Raw genomic sequence first — 26,929 nt, forward strand, 5'->3', positions numbered from 1 at the left:
ATAATCCAATTTTCATGGTTCCCTAATTTGGAGGTTTTGAAGAAACAAACATGTCAAAATATATAAATGATTTTAGTAAAATACTATAATTATATTATTGTATATTTTTTTATTAATTATTTTTAAATGAATAATAAAAAATATTCTTACATTTTTATTATTTTATCATCATTCTCTCTAATTTCAGACTCTCAAACTGAGAGATTTGTTTCATTTTCCTCTTGTATATCTTTTGTATTTTCTTCTATATCTTTAGTCTTTTTCTATTCTTATATGTATGTGTAAGCGGCTCCTCTTATTATGATAGAATTTATTTTTATCTAAGTTCTGAAATTTTACTGTGTTGTAAACCCTATTAAATCATCATTTTCTATTTTAATATCATGTAATGTTTGTATTGTGACTTTTGATGAGGGAAAAGGTGTCACTAATTTTTCTTCTTTATATTATATATGTCTTATAAAATTTATTTTAGTGTAGAACAATGTTTTCAATTAAAAACATCATCTAACATATTCCATGTTTTTTAATGAACAACACATGCATGGAAACTAGTTAAAATAAAAGGTTCATAAATTATGTGATGGCTATAAAAGTTAAAAAAATGAGGGATTTTTTGTTTAATAGATTTGAAATCCCACTTCACTTTCATGACATTGTTGTATGCTTCCATTAAGGACAAGAATAATATGAGCACACCAAAAGAAATTGTCCCTCTTTATGTTTAATCCATATAAAGTTCCATAAAAAAGTTACCACTTGAACTCTTTGGGATACTGAGATACTCAGAAATAAATTAATTCATTACTTGTTGGGTAAATGATACTCTTGATTAAATTAAAAAATTTGATTCCTTATCAAAGTATTAAAAGTCGTCAAAACAGTATCACAATCACAATTGTAGTCATATTAACCACAAATACTCACATTGTTCAAAAGATCAATTTTTTTTAAAGTTTCCCAAATTAATATAGACTCGAGCTCATTCTCAATCCTCATATAATTTGGATTAGTGTTGCCTTAATGGGCTAAAGTGCAATTCTATTTTACATGAATGACCCTTCCATAGAAAATAAAATAATTAAGATGAAGGTCTTGCATAGAAAATGCTCTTATCACCTTCAATGCAAAGCAAATCCCTTCAATAGAAAAGTCCACAAAGCTTAAGCATCAACCCTTTTGGGCCACATAAGTGTGTATCTTTCTCAAATTATTTATAAAATTAACTTATAAATCTTCATACCTATAAAAATAGGCTTCTGATATAAGAAGATAAGTTGTCTCCTTACAATTACTAAAATCATGATGTGTGTTACATTTAATCATTTCTTATAAAAATATTTCTAAAATAAAACAAAATAGTACACATGTAATACTTTTAATAGTAGAATGAGATAAGTTATCTCCTAGTATAAAAATATATTTTATTCTCAATGTATCACTAGTTATCAATTATGATTAATCATTAATGAAAAAATATAACCTCATAACATACATTACCTTCTTATGGTAAGAAGTGCTTAGAGGCTAATTTAATTTATAAGAATATAAAATATAATAATAACAACCAGGATTTAATTTTATTATGTAAGAGTAATAAATTGATTGAACATAATCAATCATAAAATAATTGTAAAATTATTAATTTTGAATTTGATCAATTAAATCGAAGATTGATAAATTATATAATGGATCAATAAAAAATATTATACTTTAATTATATTTTATAATTGTTATTATTGTTTTTATTCTTTTTTTATTATCTAAAATAAAACAAATAATTATAAGAAACACATGTACAAATATATATTAAGTCATTTTCAATTTCTTAAATATTATCTAAATTTATGGATAATCGCATATTTACTAGATACTCAAGCATCTCCAAGTAATAGACCTAATAGATATGTGCATAAGTCTAGAACGAATCTAAATCTCAAATAGTCGAACATGAGCGGATCTGAGTAGTGCGCTACCAAACCATTTTCATTCTAAGTGATAAATTAATCATTAGTAAACATTCTTGATATATCACACTGAGAAATCATTTTCCTTAATACATTTGTGCAATTTTTTTATCAACTTGACACGTGATAAAAAAAAGTTGAAAAATAAACAGTTTTTGGATAAACGAAGAATAATCTTAATTTAAGGAATAAAAATAGAAAGATAAAGAGAGTGAAACAAAAAACATCACCATTTTCTTTTTCTCATTGTTCAATCCAGCTTCCATAACATTAACGTTGTTGTTGTGTTCCAACTCCAATGGCTTCTTCACCTTCTATATCTTCTTCACATCTACAACTTCATCATCACCTTCAACCCTTCTCTTCTTTTCCTTCTAACCTTTCACTTTTGGTATGCAATTTCTTATCTTTATCGTTTTTTGTTTCATTTTATGTTTTTTATGTTTCATTATTTATTTTCCAGAAATTGAAGCGTTTAGGTTTGGTTAAGAATCGCCTTGTTGCTCGTTGTTCTTCTGGCTCTGTTAATGATTTTCAATTCACTCCCAATAAGCTTTTCATGCAAGAGGTAATCATTCTACTCATTTTTTGGGCTGTATGTTTGTTTAGGCTTAAAAAAGTTATTATAAGATATTCTACAAAAAGTGATTTTTATGGGAAGCTGAATATAACTTTAAGATATTCTACAAAAAAAATTGATTTTTATGGGAAGCTGAATATAACTTTAAGATATTCTACAAAAAAGTGATTTTTATGAGAAGCTGAATGTAACTTTAAGATATTATACAAAAAGGTGATTTTTATGAGAAGCTGAGTGTAACTTTTAAGATATTCTACAAAAAAATGATTTTTATGGGAAGCTGAATATAACTTTAAGATATTCTATAAAAAAGTGATTTTTATGGGAAGCTGAATATAACTTTTTGTAAAAGCTAAATTTCATCTTTTTAAAGCTTCTGCTTTTCCAACCATACGTGTATGTAAATGTCAAAAGTAATATATATTTTTAAAGTATAAGTCACTTTTATGAAAAGAAAACCCCAAAAAGGGTCTCTTAGGTCCTATGGGTTCAACCAAGTTTAAAAGTTTTATTTTTTCAGTTGACCCTTTTGTTTTGTGTTTCTTTTAAGGCTATTGGAGCTGAATATGGAGAAGGCTTTGAAACTTTCAGAGCAGATGGACCCTTAAAAGTTGATGTGGTAAGCAATTTTGATCATCATAGTCTTTTTCTGAAGCAAGTGTTGTACCGTATGCGATTTTTTATGACTAGATGCTAATTCTTATCGAAATAGGACTATTTGAATGAAAAGTTGCAAGACAGCTTTCTAAAACGCATTCGCTATGCTATGAAGCCGGATGAAGCTTATGGTCTTATCTTCTCTTGGGAGAATGTGGTGGTGAGTTAGCTTTATTAACTCAAGGTTGTATGCATATTTTTTATTTTCATAACTGATAGATAGGATAGCTGTTTTAGAACAATCTAGATCCTCAGATTCCTCATATTCCAGTACCGGAGAGGATTTGGACTCGTTTTAGAAATGTGAAGTGATGCAAATTGAGTTAATGCTATTTATTGCAATCATATAGATTATAGAATATGTGTGTTGTTCCGGTTGTTAACAACTTGTTATTTATTTCAGGCTGATACTCGAGTTCTGAAGCGGAAGGCATGGAAACAACTAGCCTCGGAAGAGGGTATGCTAACTGTTTTGATTGTGGAACTTTGATGGGATGATCTTTAGCAAGTTGTTTAAGATGGATCGAACAAAATAGGAAGAAAGGATATAATCATCATTGAGAAAAGGAGTCCATCAGAATGAATAATGTGCATTAATTCCTTTTCTCGGATACTATAATTTATAACATTCCTTGGCCTAATTATTCATATGCATCAATGCAGAGAAATATTATAATTTATAACCTTTCTTCTTCAGGAAAGGATATTCCGGAAGACGGTGATACACAAAGATTAATGCTTTACGGAGGTGCTGATCAGGTGTTGCATAAGGTTAGTTGGTTTAACGAATTTTAAAGAAATGCTTTGTTTGAGATAGTGCCATCGTTAAAAATCTCAAGGCTTTCTTTAAACATGTTCATTTTTGCTGACTAGCCTTTCTTAATTTGCAGCATTTTCTCTCGGATAAGGCGGAAAATGAGCTGGATAGACTGAAGTCAAGGTTCTCTCAATTATATTATGATAATCTTTTAAAAGTAAGCTATTGCCTTTATTTATTCCGATGGCTATTATGAAGTGTCCTAGAGGGTTAAACCTGATATCCCTTGCATATAACTTTGTCTAGCTTGAAAGACCGAAAGAGGGCCTAAAGGACTGGTTGGAAGCGGTTAATACCGCGTGTATCCCCTGTGCCATTGTTTCAAGTTTTGATAGAAGAAATATGGTGGAAGCTTTGGAACGATTAGGACTCAGTAACTATTTCCAGGTTGGTAATATTCAAGAATAGTCAACGTATAAATTGATTATTGCCTTGTTTTCACCAACGTATAAATTAATTCTCAACCCATTCTGTGTACTAGATATAGTATATGAATTTATAATATCTTAACATGCGAATCAATTTGTCACTTGCTGATTCCCGGAATTGAATTGCAGGCAATTGTGACAGAAGAGGATGGAATGGAATCAATAGCTCATAGATTTCTTTCCGCTGCTGTCAAGGTACAGTTCCACTCCTATTATTGTATTTTTCTTAAATTTTCTCGCTCGGAATTGTTATTGTTTATACTATTATTTTGGTTTTATAACTTGTTTTAACAACATATAATATCACCTTTTCTATTTGCTTCTCCGGATGGTTGATGGAGTAACAAAAATGTTGTATTTTCTGGTACATCGTTATGGATATGATTACAATTGGGCAAGTTATTATACAAATTTCTATACAATTGTTTATGTAGGATCGGTTTTCGTTCTGCTGGCATGTCTCTTATACTTAGCGTAGCGGCATCTTATTATTTGGAATTTAAATTGCCCGATATAAGAATTCTTTCTGCAACATCCTGCTATTTTTTTTTACCTGTTTGTGTAAATGCCTGCAGCTGGATCGGAAACCTTCGAAGTGTGTGGTTTTTGAAGACGATCCTAGAGGAGTAACTGCTGCACACAATTGTACAATGATGGCTGTAGCACTAATTGGAGCTTATCCAGCGTGAGTAATTCACATTTATGCATACTCATTAAAATGTTCTTAAGAAAAAAATTCCATGCAGTCAATATTCAATATACAATTTGGTCCCTGAAAGTGACTACTTGTGTTGCTTTGGTCTTTGAAAATATGCATCTAAGCAAATTGGTCCCCTAGAGTGACAACTCTATAACAAGTTTGTCGCCTTCCACCAGTCCGTGTTAGTGAGACGAAACACAGATGTTGACATCTAATGTCAAGTGCACACATGCATTGTTAGTTGCCAACTGGAGTGTCAATGTTACGTGTACTCGTGTAACATCGGCTGATGTTAGCTTTTGAAGATATTCAACTACCATCATTTTTATATGGCCACGATTCATTTCAGAAGCTATGGTATTTGTTAATTAGAGCAAAGCAACACGAGTCCAGTAGTCACTTTCAGGGACCACTGAATTTCATGGACTATATGGAGCATGCATGTATCCACTATAGTGATTGCATTTCCAAACAATGTTTCCAACATACACATAAACATTGAAGTCATCAGTTCCATTTGTTGTGAGGTTTTCCTTCCTTCGAATTGAAAGAATAATTTCCATTCTGCGGCCGATTTGGTAGTAAGGATAGGATAAGAACATGATAGGACAGAGAGCGCGATAGGATATTAGTTGGAATAGGATAGTCAAGATGATAGCCTTGTACTATCCTGCTGGCTCACCAAACTCCGGAACAAACCATCCTTTCGCGTGTCTTGTCGACCAAACATGCCCTTATTACTTGATATTTTTCGATGTGATTATTGTCTCCCATCTTGAAAATGATTAATGTTGAAATCTGCAGGTATGATTTGGGTCAGGCTGATCTTGCTGTTGCTAACTACAGTGAAATTTCTGTGATCAACCTGAGAAGACTATTTGCTAACAAGGGTTCAACATTTATGGAACTGCAGAAGCAAATCATAGAGAAAACACCTCCAAAGAGAAAACTTACAATAGACACCATTTTCTAATATCCTTCAGAACAAGATTATAGACTATTTTTCATCGATCCTTCGTAGTAATCATTATCAACTTTTCAATATAAGTAATACAAATGAATAGTAGATGGTGTGAGCTGTATATAAATTTTTTACATTAACAATACATAGATATTATGGAAGAAAATTGTTGGCTTAATTATTAACTTTTAAGACCCATTTACATAAGTTTTACTATTAATTAAAGAGTTCATTGTATTTGGCTTTTGGATCCGATACTAAGTCACAATTTCAATAACATAAAGTAGATCAACAAAGTGTAAAAGTTAAGAATATTATAATAACATGTACTATGATTCATGCACCCTTTTAAATCTACTATTGTATTGGAGAATGGAGATTATTTATGTAACATAATTGACAATAGCATAATTACTTTAATCTTACGCAACTTCTAAAACTTTTATGTGTTTGATTTTGTTAAAAAATACCATAGAAGGACTTGTTAGCTAAAAAGTGAAAATTAATTGGAAGTTAAAAAATTAAGAGAAGAAAACTTATGGGCTAACTAATCTAGTTAGCACAATATTTGATAGAATTAACTAAGATGCTTTTTGAAAACATTAGTTTTACAAAAATAAATATATAAAAACATTAGAAATGATTGATGAAGTAATGGTAAACACAAAAATGGATTTACATGTGAAACACAAAAATTGGGTATTAGAATTGCACAATAAAAAATAGTGATATTGAATGCAAGCCTTATCTTTTCCTTATCATGTCTATTGTGAATTTAATTTTAGATGGGAATTAAATAAAATTGAAAAATTGAAAGATATGAAATATATTTTTTTCTATTTGAAATTTAACTCGCAAATAAAATTAAACAAAGCTCTTCAAGTCATAATAATCCCTCCCTTGAATAATAAATTTTTAAAATAAAAGTAACATTACATTATAGACATGATGCTAATGTTTTATGAGAAAAAATGTATATACTAATACCATGAATACATCATTTATCATTTATATATAATTATTATTAACTCTAAATAATCAAAATGAATGATAGAAGATGTAGTAAATATATATAATTTTTTACCCCTTCAAATTATTTTTTATTAGGAGAAAATGATATTTATACTAATTGAGTAAAAAAATTAGTTTTTAAAAATAAGTAATACAATTAAATCATACATGATATACTAAATATATAAATCTATATAATGTTAAGTAGAGTAAAGATACAAAATCAATATCGATTATATATTATTCATTTATATTACTTTTTAAAAAGTTAATAATTACTAACATAAATGATAAATAATATAATAATATATATCAATTTCATATACATCATCTTTTTCTCTTACACTATTTTATTATTAATTTTCCTCAAATAGATAGAATATTGTTGGAGGGACCACCCTGTCCCTGCACCAGACATAATCAGATAAAAACCCATTGGCTCTATTAAACCAATAAAAATTCCGTTGGCTCATTCACTGTTCTAGTCAGTAGCCACGTGACTGAGTCATTTCACCAAAGTAATCACACACATGGATGTAAATTATCTGTTCCTAACGTTGTCATATTCTGTATTTCAAACTAATTATATATTGATACGTGAATAAATAAAAAATTTAAAAAAATAAGTAATAAAATGTAACACCCTGATTAACCTAAACCGAAGATATCGTTTTTGATTGGTGATCTCTATCCCACACACATACCCAACAAAACCAGCATATGTAGCCACTTGTTTGACCCTTCCAATGTTCCACCAACCTTAAATAAGATAAACACACAAACCGACTAAACCAATGGGCCAGTCCTAGATAATAATATGGCACATATTTCAATATCAAAATCTATCTATAAATATTCACTCTTTCTCTTTCACAACACTCATCAACTTCACAAATAACTCTATCTACAAACACATTTTACTAGTCTACAAGAGAGAGCAAAGAAAGAATTAAGAACATGGATGCATTTCAATCATGGGTTTCAGAGCACAAGCTTTCTAGCATTGGTAAGTTATATATAAATAATAACCCATTTATATATATCATATATGAGTTATTTGGTAGTTATATATTATTTTCTAAATGGGTGTTGAATTTTATTATAGGGGCACTTTGGGCCACTGGAATTGGAGCATCACTTGTGGCTTTTTCACGTTCAAAAGCTCCAATGAAGCCAAGTCTTAGGCTTATTCATGCTAGGTAACTTCCCTCATATAATGAATATTTAATATATTATCATATTTTTCATACATAAAGTGCAAATTTATGTGTCTTTATTTGCAGGATGCATGCACAAGCACTTACTCTTGCAGTGTTATCTGGTGCAGCAGTTTATCACTACTATGAGAATCGTGACATTGAGCCAAAACCAGTGCCAAATATTCCTTCTTCCAATGCAACTCACATGGTTGAATGGGATCTTCATAATCCTTTCTAAATTCATATATAAACACTACTATAGTATAAGTTATTGCTTTTTCCTATAAGTTGTTTAGTTTTCTTGATGCATAAGCTATTGTTATGTATCTCTATGTTATGAGGGATCTTTCTAAGTTATAATGTATATATTTATTTTATGATAATTTTGAGTATTTTTCTATTTTGAAGTTGATTACTGTTTTGTATTATTCTTATATAGAGAATGCTAAGACTAATGGTATTAATGTGTTATATAAAATAGACTAACTCATCATCAACTATCCATATCTTAATGTCAATACAATGTGAACTAATTGGTGGAAGTTGTGATACTTTATCATAATTAATCACATTAAATATTATATGTATATAGGCAAATGAATGAATTAAATGCACAATCTACAAGTAAACGGGAAGAATAAACTAAAAAGAGGTGTTGCTCTAGTAGTATATGATTTTTCAAGATTGAAAGTTTAATTTCTATGAGTGACATTTGTTGGGAGGGACAGTTATTATCTTAAAAATATTAATTTCTTACCTAAAAATAAAATAATATATTACAAAAAAACATGAGCCAAAAGAAAAACATCTATCACCAATTACAACAAGCTAGAAAATATTTCATCTTGTCGGTTGAAAACGGGAAGAATCTCCGTGCTTCTTTTATGCTTTATAAAATTTATCGACTGAAAGTGTAAAAATTTATATGCAGTTAGTGTATTATTTATCTATCGTTTAGACTAATTTTTTTTAAAGAGTCAACGATAATTAAAAATGAACAATAAATAATATAATAATAATGTAAAAAACTATAGTATTTTTTTTTAATCTTTACACAAAGCTTAAGAATTGAAACTCACATTCACAAATGAAACCATATGATAGATACAATTTTCTTTGAGAAATAAAACAAATAATAAGAGATAAATTTTGGATCCATTATTTCTTTTTTCTAAAGGGATGGTACGAAAAAGAATGACATTTGTTCTCCACTTTAGGTCATCCACTCATCCTCAATATATGTATGTGTATATATACACTCTTGAAAAATAAATGTGATTAAATAACAAGATTTTGAATACAAAATTGTTTCAAGCTTGATTTTTCTTATAACAAAATGTTTGGGTAGATATTAATGGAATAAATATATTTCATAGTTGAAATTTAAAAGAAGTTATACAAGTGGAAAATAGTACACTAGTTGATATAATTAACATAACCAGTTCCATAAAAAGACTTGATTCCTTTTCAAATGCACGTTTTGCTTAAAAAGAAAAATCAAATTCAAAGTTTTGTGAAATTGAAAGAATATTTTTAAACTAAAAAACAATCTTACCTAAGATTAACAATGTCTACAAATATTAAGCAAATTAACTTGAATTCATTATTGATTAACATATGATAAAGCAATCGATTGATATAGTCTAGCAAGTAACTTTACATCTCAAAACTTGAAGAGAAATTTCAAATAAATTTTTAGCACTATTAATGAAACATTGTAATTAATTTAAAAATGCCCTTGATTGATTGTGTTTTATAGCTATGCTAACATTCTTTAATTTTTTTTAACTATTATATCTTCAGTTTTGCTGTAATTGTTTTTGGTATTATCAATTCTATATCTCACTTTTTTGGATAAGGAATTAATCTCTTTTGGGATACTGACTTCAATTCCAACAAATATTACTTTCAGAAATCAAATATTTGAGATTTTGATCATCTCAATAATTTGATAAAATTTTACATCATTAAACCAACACATTATTAGTGTTTTCACTATTATTTAATTTATAATATGAGTAAATAAAACATCATTTTAATCATCAAAAGATTGATGAATGTTACAATTTAGTTTCCCAATTTTATGTCACATACTCAATGAATCCGATATCATTTTAATGAGTTATAATAATAGAGACGCAAATGCATTACAAATAATATAAAGAAACATAAGGATATAATATTTTATATCTTTTAAATATAATTATATGATATTTTTATTATTTGTCATAAAAGTAAAAAGAAGAACTTATTTCTCTTATAGTTTCTTGTTAATGGATGCATTAGAGTCTTGTCTAAATCATGTACTTGTGACATGTCTATAAAGCAATTGATCAAAGCAAACTCACAACAAAACCAATTAAGAAAATGGCACCAATTTCAACATCACACACCAATCTATAAATATTCACACCCTCCTCTTTCATTTCACAACACTCATAAGCTTCATTCACTAGCAAATTTTCAAACACACTTTACTAGCTTAGCAAGAGAGAGAGAGTAATAGAAAGAATGAGCAAAATGGAGGCAATTCAATCATGGGTTTCAAAGCACAAGCTTTCTAGCATTTGTAAGTTATGAGTATAAATAATACACATTATCCTTATCTATATATATAAAAAGAATAAAATATCTCATGTTTTGAGGAGATAAGTGATATTTTATAGCCATTAAAATTATGACATGTATTCTATTTAATTATTTTCTATAAAAATATTTCTAAAACTAAACAAAACGGTATAGGTGTCATATTTTTATTGGCTGAAAATATAAGTTATCTCTTAGTACGAAGAGATATTTTATTCTCATATAAAAATATTATACAATTTGGTAGTTTATGAAATCAAATTCTAAATGGGTGTTGAATTTGGTTTAATTTGATTATAGGGACAATTTGGGCAATTGGAATTGGAGCATCACTTCTGGCTTATTCACGTGCAAAGTCTCTGATGAAGCCAACTCTTACCTTCTGTTTGGTTTAGAGAAGAAAAGTTAAGGAAGGAAAACTTGAGAGAAGAAAATGAGTAAAAAATGTGATGATTTTTTAGTTGTTTGGTATGATAGAAAATGAAAAGAAAGTGAAGAAAAATAATATAATTATTATTAATAATGATATTTTCTTTATACTATTAAAGAGATAATATCTCAATGTATGTCTCAAATCATGTCTTAAACCAATGCAAACATGAAATGTAAATTAAAAAATTAAATATTTCTTATTTTTTTGGAACATGGTTTAAGATATATAATTTTTCTACATGTTTTCCTCTCAATAATGAAGAAAAAACATAATACATGGGCCCCACAATTTTTTCTTTCCTTCCTTCTTTTCAATACGACCAAGTAATGAAAAAAACTCTTTTCCTTTCTCTTTCATTCCTCCCACTTTCTTTCCTCCTCTTTTCACCCCAACCCTTAGGCTTATTCATGCTAGGTAACTTCGCTCAAAAAAAAATTACCAAAAAGTGATTGGATTAAGCTTTTACTAATTAATGGTGTAAAGATATTGGTTAAAGAATACAAATTAATATAGAAAAGATAAGTTCAAGACTTGTATGGTAAAATTATTTGGCTTACTTCTTGAATCAATATAGATCCTATTAACATTATCCTGAAAATAATAATTTATTGAATTTATGAATTAATGTAATGATTACTTATAATTTAAGGAGTATTATTTTATTACTATAGTTTATCCATGAAGTGGTAATGTAATGAATAACTCTTGCAGTGTTATCTGGTGCAGCAATGTGTCATTACTATGAGAATCATGTCATTGATCCAAAACCATTGTCAGATATTCCTTCTTCCAATGCAACTCATATGTTTCAATGGGACCTCTACACTCCTTTCTAAATCATCACTCACTCTAATCCTATAATGCTTTTATCCATATATAATTTATATATGTTTTTAACGATATCTCATTTTTTTTCGGATCAATTACATATTACTACATGGATAAAAGAATTTTTAAAAATAAAAAGTAACATTATGATTAGTCTAAGACAATAGACAAGACACTATTAGAATATGTGATTTTTGTCTCTATATAATAAGTTTTTGTTTTTCCTAGAATATTAAAAATAAAATAAGATATATATGTTCAACCTTATCTACCTGATATATATATAAATAAATAAGTATAATATATATATGGATCTTCTATTTATCTATATACAAATATTACCTGTGATACTACTTGTATATGCTATATAAAAATTGGTCAAATGGTTCTCTGGTTTATTTGCATAGGTACAATGCTTTTATCTGGGCTCTAAGAATCAGATATATATGTTGTAGTGGACATTGGAAGTTGGAAATGTTGTGTTGTTTTGTTTTTGATAATCAAAGCTTTTATACTACAAACAATATCTTTAGATTTATAATCTTTGAATCAATAAATTAAAGCATCTACTCCTAAGAGAATGGAGTTCTAATTTCTTCTTTTAGTTTTAGTGACTAAAAAATAGTATTATTTCATCATAGAAAAAGTATAAAAATATTCTAGCATGGTTTTCCCCCTTTTGTTCCTGTGACATTTCTTTACTCTTCTCAATCATATATTTTTTATAACTTTATCTTTTTTTCCTCAAAACTTTTATTTGACAACTCCATTATTTAAAAATAACTCTAACTAAATAAATGAATGTGTTAATTAAAAGAGTAAATCATATTTACATCATCCAAGATTTAGTGAAATTATTACATTGAGCCCTTTTTGTTTGCACATACATAAATTACCTTTAATTTATATACAAATATTATATTCATTATCTGGCATAAGATAAGAGTATAATTTTTTAAATAAAATAGTTGATGAGTGTAATTAAACTAAACTCAATGTGTGTTGGCGTGAAATAAACATAATGAAGATGCGTTGATTCGTATATTATTTGGATTTATCTCTAAATACTTCATCATATTTTATGAAGAGTATAATATTTATGTATTGTCACTATAAAGATTTATATACAATTATATTTGGATTACTTTTTTATTTTTTCTGAAGAGACAATAATAACATTATATAAAACTTATACATTATTAGTGTATACATTATTTTTTTCTCTTTTGCGAACTTCTTGTGTGAGATTAAATAAAATTATATCATTTGTTTATAAATAAATAACGACTCATAAGTACCTAAAAACGCAAAGTTAATCTCAATATATTTTACTTTACCCCAGCATTTAATTAATTGTTAATAAAATTGGACTAAGACTAAGAATAAAATAATAATAAATAATATCAATATTTTATAGACTTACTAACATCAAATATCTTCCTACCAAACTCATATTGCATTATGAGTGATTCAAACTAGAAACCGTTTCATCAACCTTTAACATTTGATATTTTATTTGAATTTACACTATAATATATGTTTAGATTTTAATTTAATTTATGAAAAAAATTAATAGATTATATTTCATATATACTAGTTTTATTTACACATAGATATTGATCTAATGATGTAATGTGTCTTGTTAGATCAAAAAATTAAGAGTTCGATTCCTAGGAGCGATACTTGTAGGGAAGGACAATCATACATCTCGAAAAGAGTTAGTTTCTTCCTCATAAAGTGAGAGGATATCATTGGCAGTACGCAAATTTATAGTAACTTTGTTTAAGAAAAGATAATATTTTTAATTAAACAGTCGTCATATTGTGTAGTGGTAGATGAGACATTGAAAATGTTGTCATTATAAGATGTCATATTACAATTTTTTATTTTTTTCTCCCTAAACAACACAAAAGCACGATTTTTTCTTCACTCAATTATTTATACTCCATTCTTTCTAGTATTTTAAATTATATTTTACAATTGTAATTATGATGGAATGATCATAATGCTATCATAATTGCAATTGTTACCACATCAACCTCATTCTATTGTAATCTTTCACAATTGCAATAAAAACAACCATTATCAAATTCCTGAACAATTTAAAACATTGATTCTCTCTGTGTTCTCTCTTCCTAGTTTTCTTTCTTAAATCAAACAAATTAAAGCATAACCTATTATGATCATCACCCAGGAGTAGGAAGGTTTTTGTTTCTCGGACGAGTAGACTAAAAGAAGGAGGAATGAAAGACTTCGATCTTATATGGAATTTACGAGTTAAACTACTAGAGAGATATGGAAGACTTACACTAAAGCTTATCATAAGCGAATTTCGAAATTACACTCTTTTCATTATTTTTTCTCTTCCGTTTAAAACCATAACTCACACACAAAAAACAATTATTTGGTTTTAGAGTCAAAGGAAAAAAAATTAAAAAAATTAAAAACTCATTTAAAATAACATTTCATGTTTCTCTAACCTTTTCTTGTTTTCATTCCCATCAAAAATCAACTTGCAAAATGTAATCAATCTTAAACTCCGAGAATTTGTAAAGGAAGTGCTAAGTAAAACTTAGGTTGAAGTCTCATACATACATGAATAGTTCCATTATTAGATAAAGGACTTATTGACATTGACTAATCAAACTAATTGAAGTGCAACTCCATTAAGAATTAGAAGCCAAATAGGAATGAGTTAGGTGTTAGCAATTGATTTGGCTATACTATTAGATGCTATGTTCAATCCTTTATGTTGTTGTACCAAATAATAATAAGTGAGAATGATTTGTCAATTAATCATGCTACCATATGCTCATGGGGGTTGAGAAATTATTACATGGTATATAATATCAATCATACATTTTAAATAAATCATTAAAGTTTAATTCATTAATATATTGTTAATAATAGAGAATTAAATGCAATAATTTCTCCATTGTAGGCCCATTAATCATCCTCCCAAATTCCAATTGCAGCTTGGGCTATTAACTATCCAGGCTGGCCTCTTTAAAAAAATGAATTATCTTCTAAATCTTAAATTATTCTTAATATTAATAATTAAGAACGGTCACAACTTTCCAAGAACTTGAAGAAGAAAATTGAAACAATAAAGTTCTTAAAAATATATATTGGTTCAGTCGTATAAGACTCGTTAGATTTTCAGAAAGACTAAAAAATGTCATGAATTTTTAATTATATTCCTAATAACAACACTTTTTGGGTGTGACAATCACACGACCTGAAATGAATTTGTTCCTTATCGTAGGGTGAGAGGATATCCGTATTAGTATCCGAAAAAGACCAAAGTGGTTAGAGGGATGAGATTGCATTGCTTATTTTTGCTCTTTGTTTGGTTGGAAAGTCCTCTTCTTCTTCCTAACAGCCTAACTCCTTTGTTAATTTGTTAAGTAATATATTAAATACTACTCTAAAAAGAAAGCCTAGCTACCAAACCAACTACTTCCTATTTTAGTCTTCTATCACCTTTCTTATTCTCTCAACCCACTTTTCTTTGTTATTTTCATTATAAAATATATTCAAATAACACCAAAGGATTGGACTTTATAGTAATATATATATATATATATATATATATATATATATATATATGGTTATGAGGTAACATACAACCCATTATTCTCTATAAAGTTATAAAATATGCACCCAATGCAAAGAGGATAATAATCATACATCTTTCCCTTAAATTAATCTAACATGTGAAGGGAATCATTAATAATATAGGTTCCACGTAACATATTATATAAATAAGAAAAGCAGGTATCAACCACACACACATATATATATATATATAGTGAGTTATGAAGAAGTAAACATGTTCATATTTCTATATTTTGAGAAAACATAGGAGGAAAAATAAGAGAGAAAGAAAAACATGGATTGTTGTGTGTGCACAACTATGCCATTAATATTAAGGCCTCCAAGGAATACAATATGTGGGGCTTGTTATGAAGGAGCAAGGAACATGATCAATATGATGAACAATCTTCAAAGTGAAAAAGCAAAAGCAAAAGCAATCACTAATAATACAAATACTTCTCAACCTTCAAAGCCAAATACTAGTAAGGCAAGCTCTATTTCCATTTCATAATTCACATACACTTGTTTTTAAACTGGTAAGTCTCGATGCAACGATAAGATTGTTGTTTACTGACGTTCAAATTCTGACATGGTCTCTGTACTTTTGGAATAAAACTATATATATTTAATCTTCTTAGACTCTATTAAATGGAAGTCTCGTGCATGGATCATTCATATTTTTCGATGATCAATGTTAATGAAATTTTTGAGCAATTGTGATTAGAAAGAGGAAATGAATAAGAATCTTGTTTTGTGCAGACAATTGATGATTGTATAAGATGGTGTTCAGAGTTCATAGACATGTTTAATCAACAAAAAGAAGACTTGGCTTTTATGAGAGGCTTTGTTATTGCATTTAAAGAACAAATTCACACTGATATATTGGTCAATCCAGGCACAAATGGTCCACCCATACCTGCACATAAGTTCGTATTGGTGAGTTATTCAATTTTACTTTCATTATTTTTATAATTTTCTTATTGTAAATATTTGAGGAAAACATTCATTTGGTCCTAAAATTAACATAATTGGTCAATTTAGTCCTAAGAAAAATCTCAATTCAGCCCTTTGCAATGTTGGACGAGACTGCGACCGGGGAGCCTCCAACTATCAGGTTGGTTCCATTGTTACATAGGTATGGGAACAGTAAAGAGTCACAAGTGAGACACCACATCTTGAATTAAAACCTTAAGGCATTAGTTTCATTAGCTTTTCCTTCTTATAAACTCTTTCATTCCTTCCCGCATATCCAATGTAAGATTTCACACTCGAATAAACCCAACATCCAATTTGTTATAAGTGCAATTTGTTATAAGTAAATGTTAGTATTTTTTAGAGAGTATAATAATCTAAACATTCAACCTGTCTAATGCATTTTTTTCCTCCGGATGTTTTGGTAATCTATAAGACCAAGTTGGCTGATTTTCTTAATTTCATGTTACTAATTTTTTTGGTATTACTAAATGTATTTCTTTATCTTTTTGGGTAATTAATTAATCTCTTTCCAGATTCATGACTACCTTTTCCAACAAGTGTCGTTCTCATGAATCGAACATTTGACCTTGATAATTTCTGAGTTACTAGTTATTATTTTACTTGTAATTATTTTCTGTAATTATTCCTGTAACTATTCTTAATTATTTTTTTCTTAGGATACTTATTAACCTTAAAAAAAATTATTTTTGTATGTACAAATATCGGGTATATTGAGGTATAATAGTTTTTATAATGTCAATATATCAAACATTGTATATATTATTTTAATTCAAAAGTTATTAATTATTAACATACGAATTGTATATCATTTGACAGTGTAAAAAACTCTAACATTTTTAGGCGACAAGATCAGAAATGTTGAAGAACATGCTAGAATGTGATGACTGCAACTCTTCACCCAACAACACAATAACTATACCAGATTTGAACCATGAAGAACTAGAGTCTCTATTGGAATTTCTCTACAGTGGAACCTTAACAACAGAAACATTAGAGAAACATGTTTATACATTATCAAGAGCTGCTGATAAATACATAATCCCACATTTGTTGAAACATTGTGAAAGACACTTGTTGAGTTCACTAAACATCTCTAATGCTCTTGAAACACTTGATATTGCTGATTCATGTTCCAACCACAATTTGAAAGAGACAACCTTGAATTTCTTAGTTAAAAACTTTGAACATGTTGTCTCATCTACTAAATTTGAAGCATTTGTGCATAGGAATCCACATTTAACTGTGCAATTAGTTACAAGAGCATTTGCTAATAGTGCTAAATAAGCATGTTCTTTCTAAATTCAAGAGACATTGATTTTGTTTGTTTCTTATTTTTTATGTTTTCAATTTCGTCTTTCAATATCATTTGAAGGTAATGAGATTTTCAAGCAAAGTTAAATATTTTATGAATTCTTAATCATATAGTAGTTATGATCAAGGTTGTCAAAATCAAAATCCTACCTAAAATTGGGAAGAAAAAAAATGTAAAATGTGTAGTCGTAAGACGAATCGTGAGATCATACTAAAATAATAATGTGTAAATTTATATATATACACATGTATAATCATGGTTGTGAGTATAAGTGTGTTGTTTGTCATGAGTAACTAAGTAAGGAATCAAAGACCATTTTATGAGAATAAGATTGAATATTATACCACACAAATTATTATAAGATTAGACTTAGTATCTATTAAGTAAGAAACTAGAGTTAAACTAAAAGAAATAAAATTTAAATTAGTTAATTGATTATATCTAACAATAATTAAAATATAGTAAGGGAAAAACTTAATTAAATTCTAAGATAAAGATTATAAGAAGGGAAATTTTTTTAGGAAAAATTAAAATGAACGATAATTGGTATATAATTTTAGAACATTTTATATTGGGCTTGATAGGCCCATTATTCGTTGGAATAGTGGGTTCTATACCCGACCCGAATAAGAGACTCGGATTCGGATTCATTCTGAAGAAGAAGAAAGAGAGTGTTGTGAATTGTGAGTATCTTCATCAAAATGCGAATCATAGCATCTCAGCTTTCTACTGTAAAATTCTCTTTAACCCTTTTCTTTCTTTATTTCATTACTCTCTTCTCTTTTTCATTTACTATTTTATTCCATTTTCAAGTTTTCATTTTTTTGATTCATTTGTTACAATTTTTTGTAGTATTTATGTAGAAGAAGAAGTGGGGTTAATCTACAATCTCGTAATTTTTCATCACAAAAACTCAAAGGTGTGCCCTTTTCTTTTTCAATTTTATTTATGTATTTATTAATTGTTTGGTTGATTATTGATAGTAAACAATAGTGTAAAGAATAATGAAATGGTTGAGGTATGAAATCTTTTTAGAGAATGAGATTATGAAGTAATCTATAGTGGAAAAAGTTGTGGAATTTTAGACTTGTAATTGCACTAGGGAATTAGTTGTAGTAGTTTAGAACATGATATGTAGTTCATTTGGGTAAATGGTAATATATTACCACTAGAGAAAACTTGAACCCGATTTGCGGTATACCGAGGCGAATTTGATACGCTATAGACAAGGTTAGTGAGTGAATTTATCGGATTGAATTGTAATGTCGAAGTCTGGAATTTTTTAATACAGATTGCTTTTTTTGCAATGAACTTGGTTTCATTGTGTTAACTGTTGAAATCATGTTGCAACAACTTCACTTGTGGCTCTTTCGATTTCCAGATGAGCTATCCATTGAGGAAGAAGCTGAGAGAAAAGTTGGGTGGGTATTGAAGACCATATTTTTCGTGACTGCAGGAGCAGCCGGATACCATTTCTTTCCTTACATGGGTATCAATCATCAAGCAGTTTTTTTTGCAACGTTTCTCGGTTTATAATGCATGCATATACTCTTGGCATTTTCTAACATGGCAGTGTTGTTGAAATAATTAAATTTCAGGAGAAAACTTAATGCAGCAGTCTGTATCGCTACTGCGTGTCAAGGATCCCTTGTATAAAAGGATGGGAGCTTCTAGAGTGGCTCGGTTTGCAATAGACGGTAATTCGTTTTCTCTATGCCATAGCTTACTATTAATATTCTATGACACATATTTCTTTGGCACCTGTATTGAAGTGACGTGTGATTTATTAGTCATTTCTATCCATTAGGTAGTTGTTTCTTTTCCCGTACTACCAAGGGTATCCCTCACCTTTTTGGGTAAGGAACTAATCCCTTTCGGGGTGTGTGACTGTCTCTCCCAACAAGTGTCGCTTCTAGGAATCGATCCCTTGACCTTTTAGTCATTTTGGGGATCTAGCATGACCTTACACCACTAGATCAACGACTTGTTGGTATTAGGTAGTTGTTTTGCAAAAAAAAATCCCATTCTTGAAACGAACATATTTCCGTTGTGTGTGAGTGATATTAAGTTTGGCAATGAGATGATGTAATTCTGCTTAAAGGGTAGAGTTGATGGGAAACTGAAGTTTGAACTCAGATAAAAGAGTTATGGAATGAGACTTCGTTCTTGAACAGGGCCAGCAGCTTAAAGAGCTACCTTATTCTCAGTTTTAATTTTTTTCATAACTATGCATTGATATTTCAGTCATCCAAAATCAAGTTCTATTCTGTAACACACAAACTTTCTTCATGCAGTATAGCTAACTACTTATTCGGTATTTAATTATATTTTCCATGCTTGCAACATTTTATAATCATCTATTTATAGTTTTTCAATGCACTGATAGATAGGGAGCTCATGAAACTGGCTATGGATAAAACTTGACGAGTTTTACTTAATAGGATCATTTGTACATGTTTTAGTTTGTTTTTAAAATTGGTCACCTTCCTTTTGCTCAAAGATGAAAGAAGGATGCAGATAGCTGAGATTGGTGGACATAAAGAGCTCTTAAATATGTTAAGCACGGCTAAAGACGACCGTACACGGAAAGCAGCATTGACTGCTCTTGATGCACTGTCACGCTCAGGTGATACTTTGAAGTCTTAATCTTAAATATTCTATTTACTGTTCTTTGATGCTTATTGATTTTTTTCTAAGTAGACTATTTATTCAAATATGCTTATTAACATGTTGGTCGAGAGGTAGAATATTGAGATTACTTTTCCGGCCCTAAACTGTAAGCCTGCCATATATTAGTACCATAATCCCTATCCATATCGGGTGAATTACCTCGTGCCTATCGTCGTCGTTTAGTCTTATCCGCTGCGAGTTACCAAGTTTGTGTTAATTTATTTGTAAAGTGTTCTAGCTGGAAACCAAATGTAAGGGGAGAGAGCAATAAGACGCATAGAGAACTATTACATGTTTAAAGTTTCCCTCATCCTTTTTCAATTGATATGGCCTTGTAAAGTGGAACATAACTAGTTTTCCATCAAATTTGGAACATTATATGCATAAGAGCTCATATATTTTATATGATAATATAGTACCCTGTATCTTCTCCTATCAAATAATTGTTTATCAAGAATCTTGTTTTAACAATATTATGACATTGGAAGATATTCTATAGTACAGCGAAAACAAAGCTGACAGTACCAGTCTTCTTTTTCTGTTTTTCGGTAATTGAAATCGTGTTCTTCATTGGTGTAGATGCGGTTCTTGAGTCCATGCATCGAGCTGGGGCAGTGTCAATTATTAAATCTTCACCAAATTCTCTTGAGGATGCAGATGTTGAGAAAGTCAAGTTGAGTTTGATGAAAAGGTTCCAAGATAAGAAATATGATGTGTTATCATGACTTTTTTAGTTGAGGTGCTTGTCCTATTTTTTGTTGTTTGCTTTTGAAGCACAAAATCATGATATGAGAGAGTAAGTTTGCTATGAAGTAATTTTAATGAGGACTGGAAATTGTTGTGTATCTTGAGCATCAACAAATTTTAATAGATTGTTATAGTTAAGGTTCATTTTTGTTTTAATAATTCTCATGTGAAATTTGTTGCTCATTGTGTAATAATACTTCATTCTTGTTATGGTGTCTTAAGATGAAGAACTTCCATAACACATTTCATCAAAGTGCATTGTTGGTTTTCAACTTTTCATAGAGATTTTAAATAAATGTTCTAGGAATCTTGTTTCACAATGTCATCAAATAAATTATCTACTAGCAGCATATCACTAATTTAACCCACAGGGTGTTGTCCTACCATGTTGAAAGTAGTTTCCCTATACAATGAGCAAATAAGGGTTTATGTACCTTGAGATTATTTAGTAGTTGAGATCTTTATGTGCTTTTGTCAAGTTTAGAATTGCTCATTTTAGTGATTAATTCATTTTAGATGAGCTTTATCTTTATATGGATGTTTGAGATGACAAATTAGTGGAGATTGAACAACAGAAATGATTTTTCAACTAAAATTAGAGTAAATCATCCTTCATTCTATTCAAACACTGAAATATCTAATCCAACTATAAGAAAGAGTTCCAATGACAAGCAAATTAAGCCTATATCACCAAGAAGACACTTAAGCCAAATTGTTCATCAAACCAAATACAATTAACTCAAAGCTTCAGTAAAATTATAGAGAGCTAAATGATAAGCTTTTTTTTTATGTTACTACCCAATTGTGATTGCTCAATTTTGATTATTAAGAATCCAGTTCAAACAGTATAATGAGGTTGAAAGAATATGCAATGGTGCTAATACTAGTCTTCTTTTTATGAAGTTATAGTTATGGAAATCAAGCCTTGCATCATGTTATAAATGAGGATAATATGGTGGACAAAGTTTGTAACCCTTCAAGAAATTTGAATTTCATTGCTTGGATATTTTACATGACAATTATGTTCAAGGTCATAGCTGCACCCTTTTAATATTTTACAATGCATTCAAGAAAAGAAACACAAGTGTCAACACACCAAATGCATCTTCAATTTTCTCTCCCCCAATACCCCTCTCCCAAATGTGTTCAACAAGCATGAACAATTCATGTGTGAAAGAAAACAGTTTCAGATTTATGACTTGCTACTAAAAACATTGTATATGTTGGTGGAAATGGCAATCACACTTGTTAATACAGCAAGTATAATCATACTCAGTGCAATAAATTTGTCCCTAGATGATGATATACCACGAACATCCCTGTAATTAGAAACAGAAAATTAAGAGCCTAGTTTGTTTAACACTATTAAATAGCACTGGTTAAAGAATTATAAATGGGTATGTTTTTTTATAAAAATAAACTAAATACATGTGTCAATATAACTTGCCTTTTTTCTTAATTTCTTATTAGAGGAGTTCAATTACTTGAACATCAAAATTAGACAATATTCTCTTTATTACAAGTGAACCTATCTTTATATCCTAATAACTTCTTATCTTTTATACATACATAGATACATCTAAAAAATACCTCACAAAAATCAAAGAGGCAACAAATGTTGTCCTATATTTGATGTAAAGAGAAGATAATTCATAAGATTATGAGAGATAGATTACCTTAAAACAATCATGCCAGGGAAAATGAAGGCAAGGCACACTGCAGATGTTGATCCCATAAACTGAAAGAAGTACCAAATATCTGGGACTGCTATAGCAGCAAGGTAACAGAAGACTAGCAGCACCAAAGTGAGGATCAGAAATCTTTTGTTGTCTTTTGCTAGCAGAGTTTTCTGGTGGAACATTAGTTCATCTAGGTTTGTTCTCAAAGAGAAGTTCACCAGAGGGAACACCAGCATGATGTGGAGTGTATAGCTTACCCGGACTAAACTATTGAAGAAGGAACCAAGTGCAGAACCAGCATTCCGGTCAAAATTTATGAGAATGTCTGATTGTGTTGAATCCCCGAACAACAGGTACCCAAATAGACCTATTGTAAAGTAGAGAAGAGCACAGATCATTAATGCTATTTGAACTGCTGTCGTCATTTCGGATTGCTTGGCAAGCTCAAACCCAATAGGATGCACTGCAAGAAAAACTCAGTTAGTCCACCGTGACACTAATGAGATAAATGTTAAAGGATTGAGAATGTTTTCTTACTATTAGATCAACTAAGAATTTTTCAGAATCTTTCTAGGCAGGTAAAGCTACTATACACTAATGCAAGCTAAGTAGTACCGTTAAAATGAAATGTGAAGGCTGTCACTACAACTGGAACTGCAGTGAACAGATCAAAGAAGGAAGTTCGGTAGTCTAACTTGGGAAATAATCTTGGAGTTTGTGTTTTCCGTTGCACTAGAGCAACAATTCCCAACCCAGAACATACGCCAACAAATAGCACAGCAAGAGCGGTTGATACTGCAGAACTGTACTTCAAGGATTCTGCCAATTCCAACAATAAGCATGAAAAAATGTTAGTTATCACTATACCACTGAATCTATTCAATTCAAAATGCCAGAAAAACATGTAACCAACTTTTCAATACTTAAACTTCACACTGACCTACACGTCGATACAAGTTCAATGGAAGCATGACAACGACCAAGGTGACAAGCAGAGCGAATTCTCGGGAATTCCACCAGTGAATTCCAAACCATTGCTGCAAAATGCCCAGGTGCACTTCCTCTCCATTTTGCTTTCCAGATAGTACATCCCCTTTTTCATCAAATCAAATACCACCCAAACATTTCAGACGTAAGTGATAATTCATTATTTTTCTGACCAATCATAACTGATAGCACATACAGTGACACAATTTATGGAACACAGCAGATGTGTACCCCACCTAAATAGCCATATTATGTTGCTGCAATTCTAAAAATGCTGCCATAGTGGGAGTCCAATACATTGAAATTAAGTTGTTTTATCATGTGCACGTTCTACATGTTAATTTGTACATTTTTTGCAATACCACAAAACATATTAAAGAGAATAACTTAATATGTACTCAAACCTGGCATGAGATAATATCTTTGACTTCTTAATTAATAACTAATCTTTAATACAAACATATAAAATTACTCAAGTGCATAGATCAAGTTACACATAATAATTATATCTTAACGAAAACTTTGGAAATTCGAGTATATGCGAATGAAGCTGCGTTAAATAGAGTAAAGAAATTTCGTTCTTACCAATGATAATAAGAAACAAAATTAAACCACCAGTGTTGGTGATAATAACACAAATTTGTACACATAATGCACCTATAGGTCCAAACGCTTCTCTCATAACGCCAGCATACGTCGTCGTTTCAACAGAGTTCGTAAACCTCATCAAAAAATCCACCGATATTTCTGCCAGAACCGCCACGATTAGAATCATAGCGAAAGCCGGAACCACACCTAGAACCTTCAGGATCGCCGGAATTGACATGATTCCGGCACCGACTATGCTAGTTACGACGTTGAACACAGCGCCGGAGACAGTCGCTTGTTTCTTCCCGGGATTGGAATCCGGCAAGAGTGGGACGTGGAATCCGGTTGCCGGAGACATATCGGCGGTGAAGAGAGAAAGATAAAGTCGGTGCTGGAAGAAGATAGAAACCAATTGAGTCACGCTTTTCTCTGCATGAAAAGGTTCCTTCTTATTTATGAGGATGAATTCACTTAACTTAATAAAAAACTTACACCTCATTTTATAGGTTTAATTACAAATCTAACACTCACTTACGAATTTACGATTTCGAGACAGGTTGTGCAACATATGTTAAATTTTAAAACAATAAATATCATCAATTATAAAAAGATAAAAATATTAATGTCAAAATTATAAATTTAAATATATCTAATCAAATAAATTATATAGTTTATAATTAATATATATGTGATTTTACATTTTCATATTATTGAAGGATTAATTTGTTGTTAATATTGTTGAACATTTGTAGAAAATATAAATCATTGGTCGACAATCATTTATCAATGCATCTCTTATTCACTTATACTGCCTATTTTTTACAATTTTCATAACTGAAAAATCTATTTCTTTAGATATATTGTTGATTTTAAAAGAAGATAAATTAATGACTATACAATATATCTTTCATTTTCAATCAACTTATAGCTTAATGATTATTGTTTTCTTTCAAAGAAATGAATTCAACATTGTTATGCATATTAATGATATAAGTCTCAAGTTGATTATCAAATATCAACAAATCAGTTAGAAAAAGTTACGTGGATAAAAGTTTGCAAATTCAATCAGTTTTATCATATCAAATCTGGAAAAAAAGTCGGCTAGACTCAAACAAAACACACAAAGAAGTAACTGAATATTTCTTTTAATGAAACAATAATGAAGTTCATTAAGTTGCATATCCATAATATTATAAAATCGAAACATGATATGTAATTTATAAAAAAAAAATTGGGATTGTCGAGTTATAAATAAAAGTGTAGTATATATGTATTGTCAATATAAAGATTAATACAGTTATTACACTATCCACCATTCATTTGAATTATATTTTTGAATCGTTAATAAATATGAATGATAGATGATGTAGTTATATTGTATAGAACTCTTATATTATCACTACATATATTTTTTCTCTATAAATAACATACATATTTTTTTTCAAATAATGCTAAGGTGTGCCTGAAAACCATCAAACATTATCACATGATTTAAATTAGTGAAAAGATCTTAATCGTTAGAACATGAGATAGATTTTTTAACTTACATCTAGAGGAAGTTGATTCATTCTCATTTATTATTAAATAGAATATCATAAAGACAAATTTGACCAATATTCTAGATTTATTTTTAAGGACTAGTTCAACTTTTTATAATATTTTAAAAGTGTAATATATATACATTGTCATGGTAAAAATTTATATACAGTTAATACATTATTCATCATTCATTTTTGAAGAGTTAATGATTATTAAATATAAATGATGGATGATACGATGACAATATATAAAACTCATATAATATCAATGAATACATTTTTCCTCACAGGAGTTAAGGTAGTCAAATGATAAGAGTAGATGGTTTAAAAAATGACATGATAAGGAGATTAACGGGTCAAATTTCACTTACCATAAAATACTAACATAATAACATTTGTCTATAAAAAGATACATTTTTTCTCATATGTTACAAATAAAATTGACTAAAGAGTAGAAGGGTCTTTCACTCTTAAAGAAATATAAAATGTGGTAGATAGTATATATTGTTATATTGTTAAGAGGTACCTCCCCATTTCTGTCGCTTTCTATTATTAAAAAATTATCTATTTATTAACAAGTGTATGATAACGAAATAATCATTCATATCCGATTTTGATTTTTCTTTGTATATGGATATGAAATAATTG

General features: G+C 29.4%; 5 protein-coding genes across 9 annotated transcripts; 4 read left to right on the top strand and 1 right to left on the bottom strand.

Moving 5' to 3' along the window:
- LOC109327392 lies at positions 2,166 to 6,238 on the top strand. Of its 4 annotated transcripts, none has more exons than XM_019560519.1 (11): positions 2,167 to 2,358; positions 2,431 to 2,535; positions 3,098 to 3,166; positions 3,260 to 3,361; positions 3,608 to 3,662; positions 3,902 to 3,975; positions 4,095 to 4,178; positions 4,268 to 4,408; positions 4,579 to 4,644; positions 5,025 to 5,134; positions 5,954 to 6,219. In XM_019560519.1, the coding sequence occupies exons 1-11, from the start codon at positions 2,266 to 2,268 to the stop codon at positions 6,120 to 6,122; spliced, it is 1,068 nt and encodes a 355-aa protein (XP_019416064.1). In that variant the 5' UTR covers positions 2,167 to 2,265; the 3' UTR covers positions 6,123 to 6,219. The 4 variants fall into 4 exon arrangements, with proteins under 4 accessions (XP_019416062.1, XP_019416064.1, XP_019416061.1 ...); XM_019560518.1 differs by having other exon boundaries at positions 2,168 to 2,358; positions 3,260 to 3,364; XM_019560517.1 differs by having other exon boundaries at positions 2,166 to 2,535.
- On the top strand, positions 8,067 to 8,735 carry LOC109328067. Its single transcript, XM_019561319.1, has 3 exons — positions 8,067 to 8,127; positions 8,227 to 8,320; positions 8,405 to 8,735. Exons 1-3 carry the CDS (start codon positions 8,079 to 8,081, stop codon positions 8,556 to 8,558), a joined length of 297 nt encoding a protein of 98 aa, XP_019416864.1. The 5' UTR covers positions 8,067 to 8,078; the 3' UTR covers positions 8,559 to 8,735.
- Positions 15,999 to 18,122, top strand: LOC109328065 (BTB/POZ domain-containing protein At3g56230). Of its 2 annotated transcripts, none has more exons than XM_019561316.1 (3): positions 15,999 to 16,251; positions 16,524 to 16,700; positions 17,601 to 18,122. In XM_019561316.1, exons 1-3 carry the CDS (start codon positions 16,060 to 16,062, stop codon positions 18,042 to 18,044), a joined length of 813 nt encoding a protein of 270 aa, XP_019416861.1. In that variant the 5' UTR covers positions 15,999 to 16,059; the 3' UTR covers positions 18,045 to 18,122. The 2 variants fall into 2 exon arrangements, with proteins under 2 accessions (XP_019416861.1, XP_019416862.1); XM_019561317.1 differs by having other exon boundaries at positions 15,999 to 16,246; positions 16,522 to 16,700.
- Positions 18,674 to 21,742, top strand: LOC109328066. The gene is made up of 6 exons (XM_019561318.1): positions 18,674 to 18,803; positions 18,925 to 18,991; positions 19,454 to 19,561; positions 19,671 to 19,769; positions 20,573 to 20,698; positions 21,322 to 21,742. Exons 1-6 carry the CDS (start codon positions 18,774 to 18,776, stop codon positions 21,465 to 21,467), a joined length of 576 nt encoding a protein of 191 aa, XP_019416863.1. The 5' UTR covers positions 18,674 to 18,773; the 3' UTR covers positions 21,468 to 21,742.
- Positions 22,455 to 25,153, bottom strand: LOC109328063 (probable sodium-coupled neutral amino acid transporter 6). Its single transcript, XM_019561314.1, has 5 exons — positions 24,741 to 25,153; positions 24,109 to 24,261; positions 23,784 to 23,987; positions 23,166 to 23,631; positions 22,455 to 22,808 (listed from the first exon to the last, which is right to left on the bottom strand). The coding sequence occupies exons 1-5, from the start codon at positions 25,099 to 25,101 to the stop codon at positions 22,682 to 22,684; spliced, it is 1,311 nt and encodes a 436-aa protein (XP_019416859.1). The 5' UTR covers positions 25,102 to 25,153; the 3' UTR covers positions 22,455 to 22,681.

Source organism: Lupinus angustifolius, chromosome LG15 (assembly GCF_001865875.1).
Source record: "Lupinus angustifolius cultivar Tanjil chromosome LG15, LupAngTanjil_v1.0, whole genome shotgun sequence".
Classification (NCBI taxonomy): domain Eukaryota; kingdom Viridiplantae; phylum Streptophyta; class Magnoliopsida; order Fabales; family Fabaceae; genus Lupinus; species Lupinus angustifolius.

Coding starts and splice junctions, on each gene's coding strand:
- LOC109327392 (XM_019560516.1), top strand. CDS start 2,266: ATGGCTTCTTCACCTTCTATATCTTCTTCACATCTACAACTTCATCAT. Junction 2,536..3,097: donor ATAAGCTTTTCATGCAAGAG/GTAATCATTCTA, acceptor GTTTCTTTTAAG/GCTATTGGAGCTGAATATGG. Junction 5,135..5,953: donor CTAATTGGAGCTTATCCAGC/GTGAGTAATTCA, acceptor TGAAATCTGCAG/GTATGATTTGGGTCAGGCTG.
- LOC109328067 (XM_019561319.1), top strand. CDS start 8,079: ATGGATGCATTTCAATCATGGGTTTCAGAGCACAAGCTTTCTAGCATT. Junction 8,128..8,226: donor GCACAAGCTTTCTAGCATTG/GTAAGTTATATA, acceptor ATTTTATTATAG/GGGCACTTTGGGCCACTGGA. Junction 8,321..8,404: donor CTTAGGCTTATTCATGCTAG/GTAACTTCCCTC, acceptor CTTTATTTGCAG/GATGCATGCACAAGCACTTA.
- LOC109328065 (XM_019561316.1), top strand. CDS start 16,060: ATGGATTGTTGTGTGTGCACAACTATGCCATTAATATTAAGGCCTCCA. Junction 16,252..16,523: donor CAAAGCCAAATACTAGTAAG/GCAAGCTCTATT, acceptor TGTTTTGTGCAG/ACAATTGATGATTGTATAAG. Junction 16,701..17,600: donor CTGCACATAAGTTCGTATTG/GTGAGTTATTCA, acceptor TAACATTTTTAG/GCGACAAGATCAGAAATGTT.
- LOC109328066 (XM_019561318.1), top strand. CDS start 18,774: ATGCGAATCATAGCATCTCAGCTTTCTACT. Junction 18,804..18,924: donor TAGCATCTCAGCTTTCTACT/GTAAAATTCTCT, acceptor AATTTTTTGTAG/TATTTATGTAGAAGAAGAAG. Junction 18,992..19,453: donor TTCATCACAAAAACTCAAAG/GTGTGCCCTTTT, acceptor TTCGATTTCCAG/ATGAGCTATCCATTGAGGAA.
- LOC109328063 (XM_019561314.1), bottom strand. CDS start 25,101: ATGTCTCCGGCAACCGGATTCCACGTCCCACTCTTGCCGGATTCCAAT. Junction 23,988..24,108: donor GAACTTGTATCGACGTGTAG/GTCAGTGTGAAG, acceptor TGGAATTGGCAG/AATCCTTGAAGTACAGTTCT. Junction 22,809..23,165: donor CCTGGCATGATTGTTTTAAG/GTAATCTATCTC, acceptor TTCTAATTACAG/GGATGTTCGTGGTATATCAT.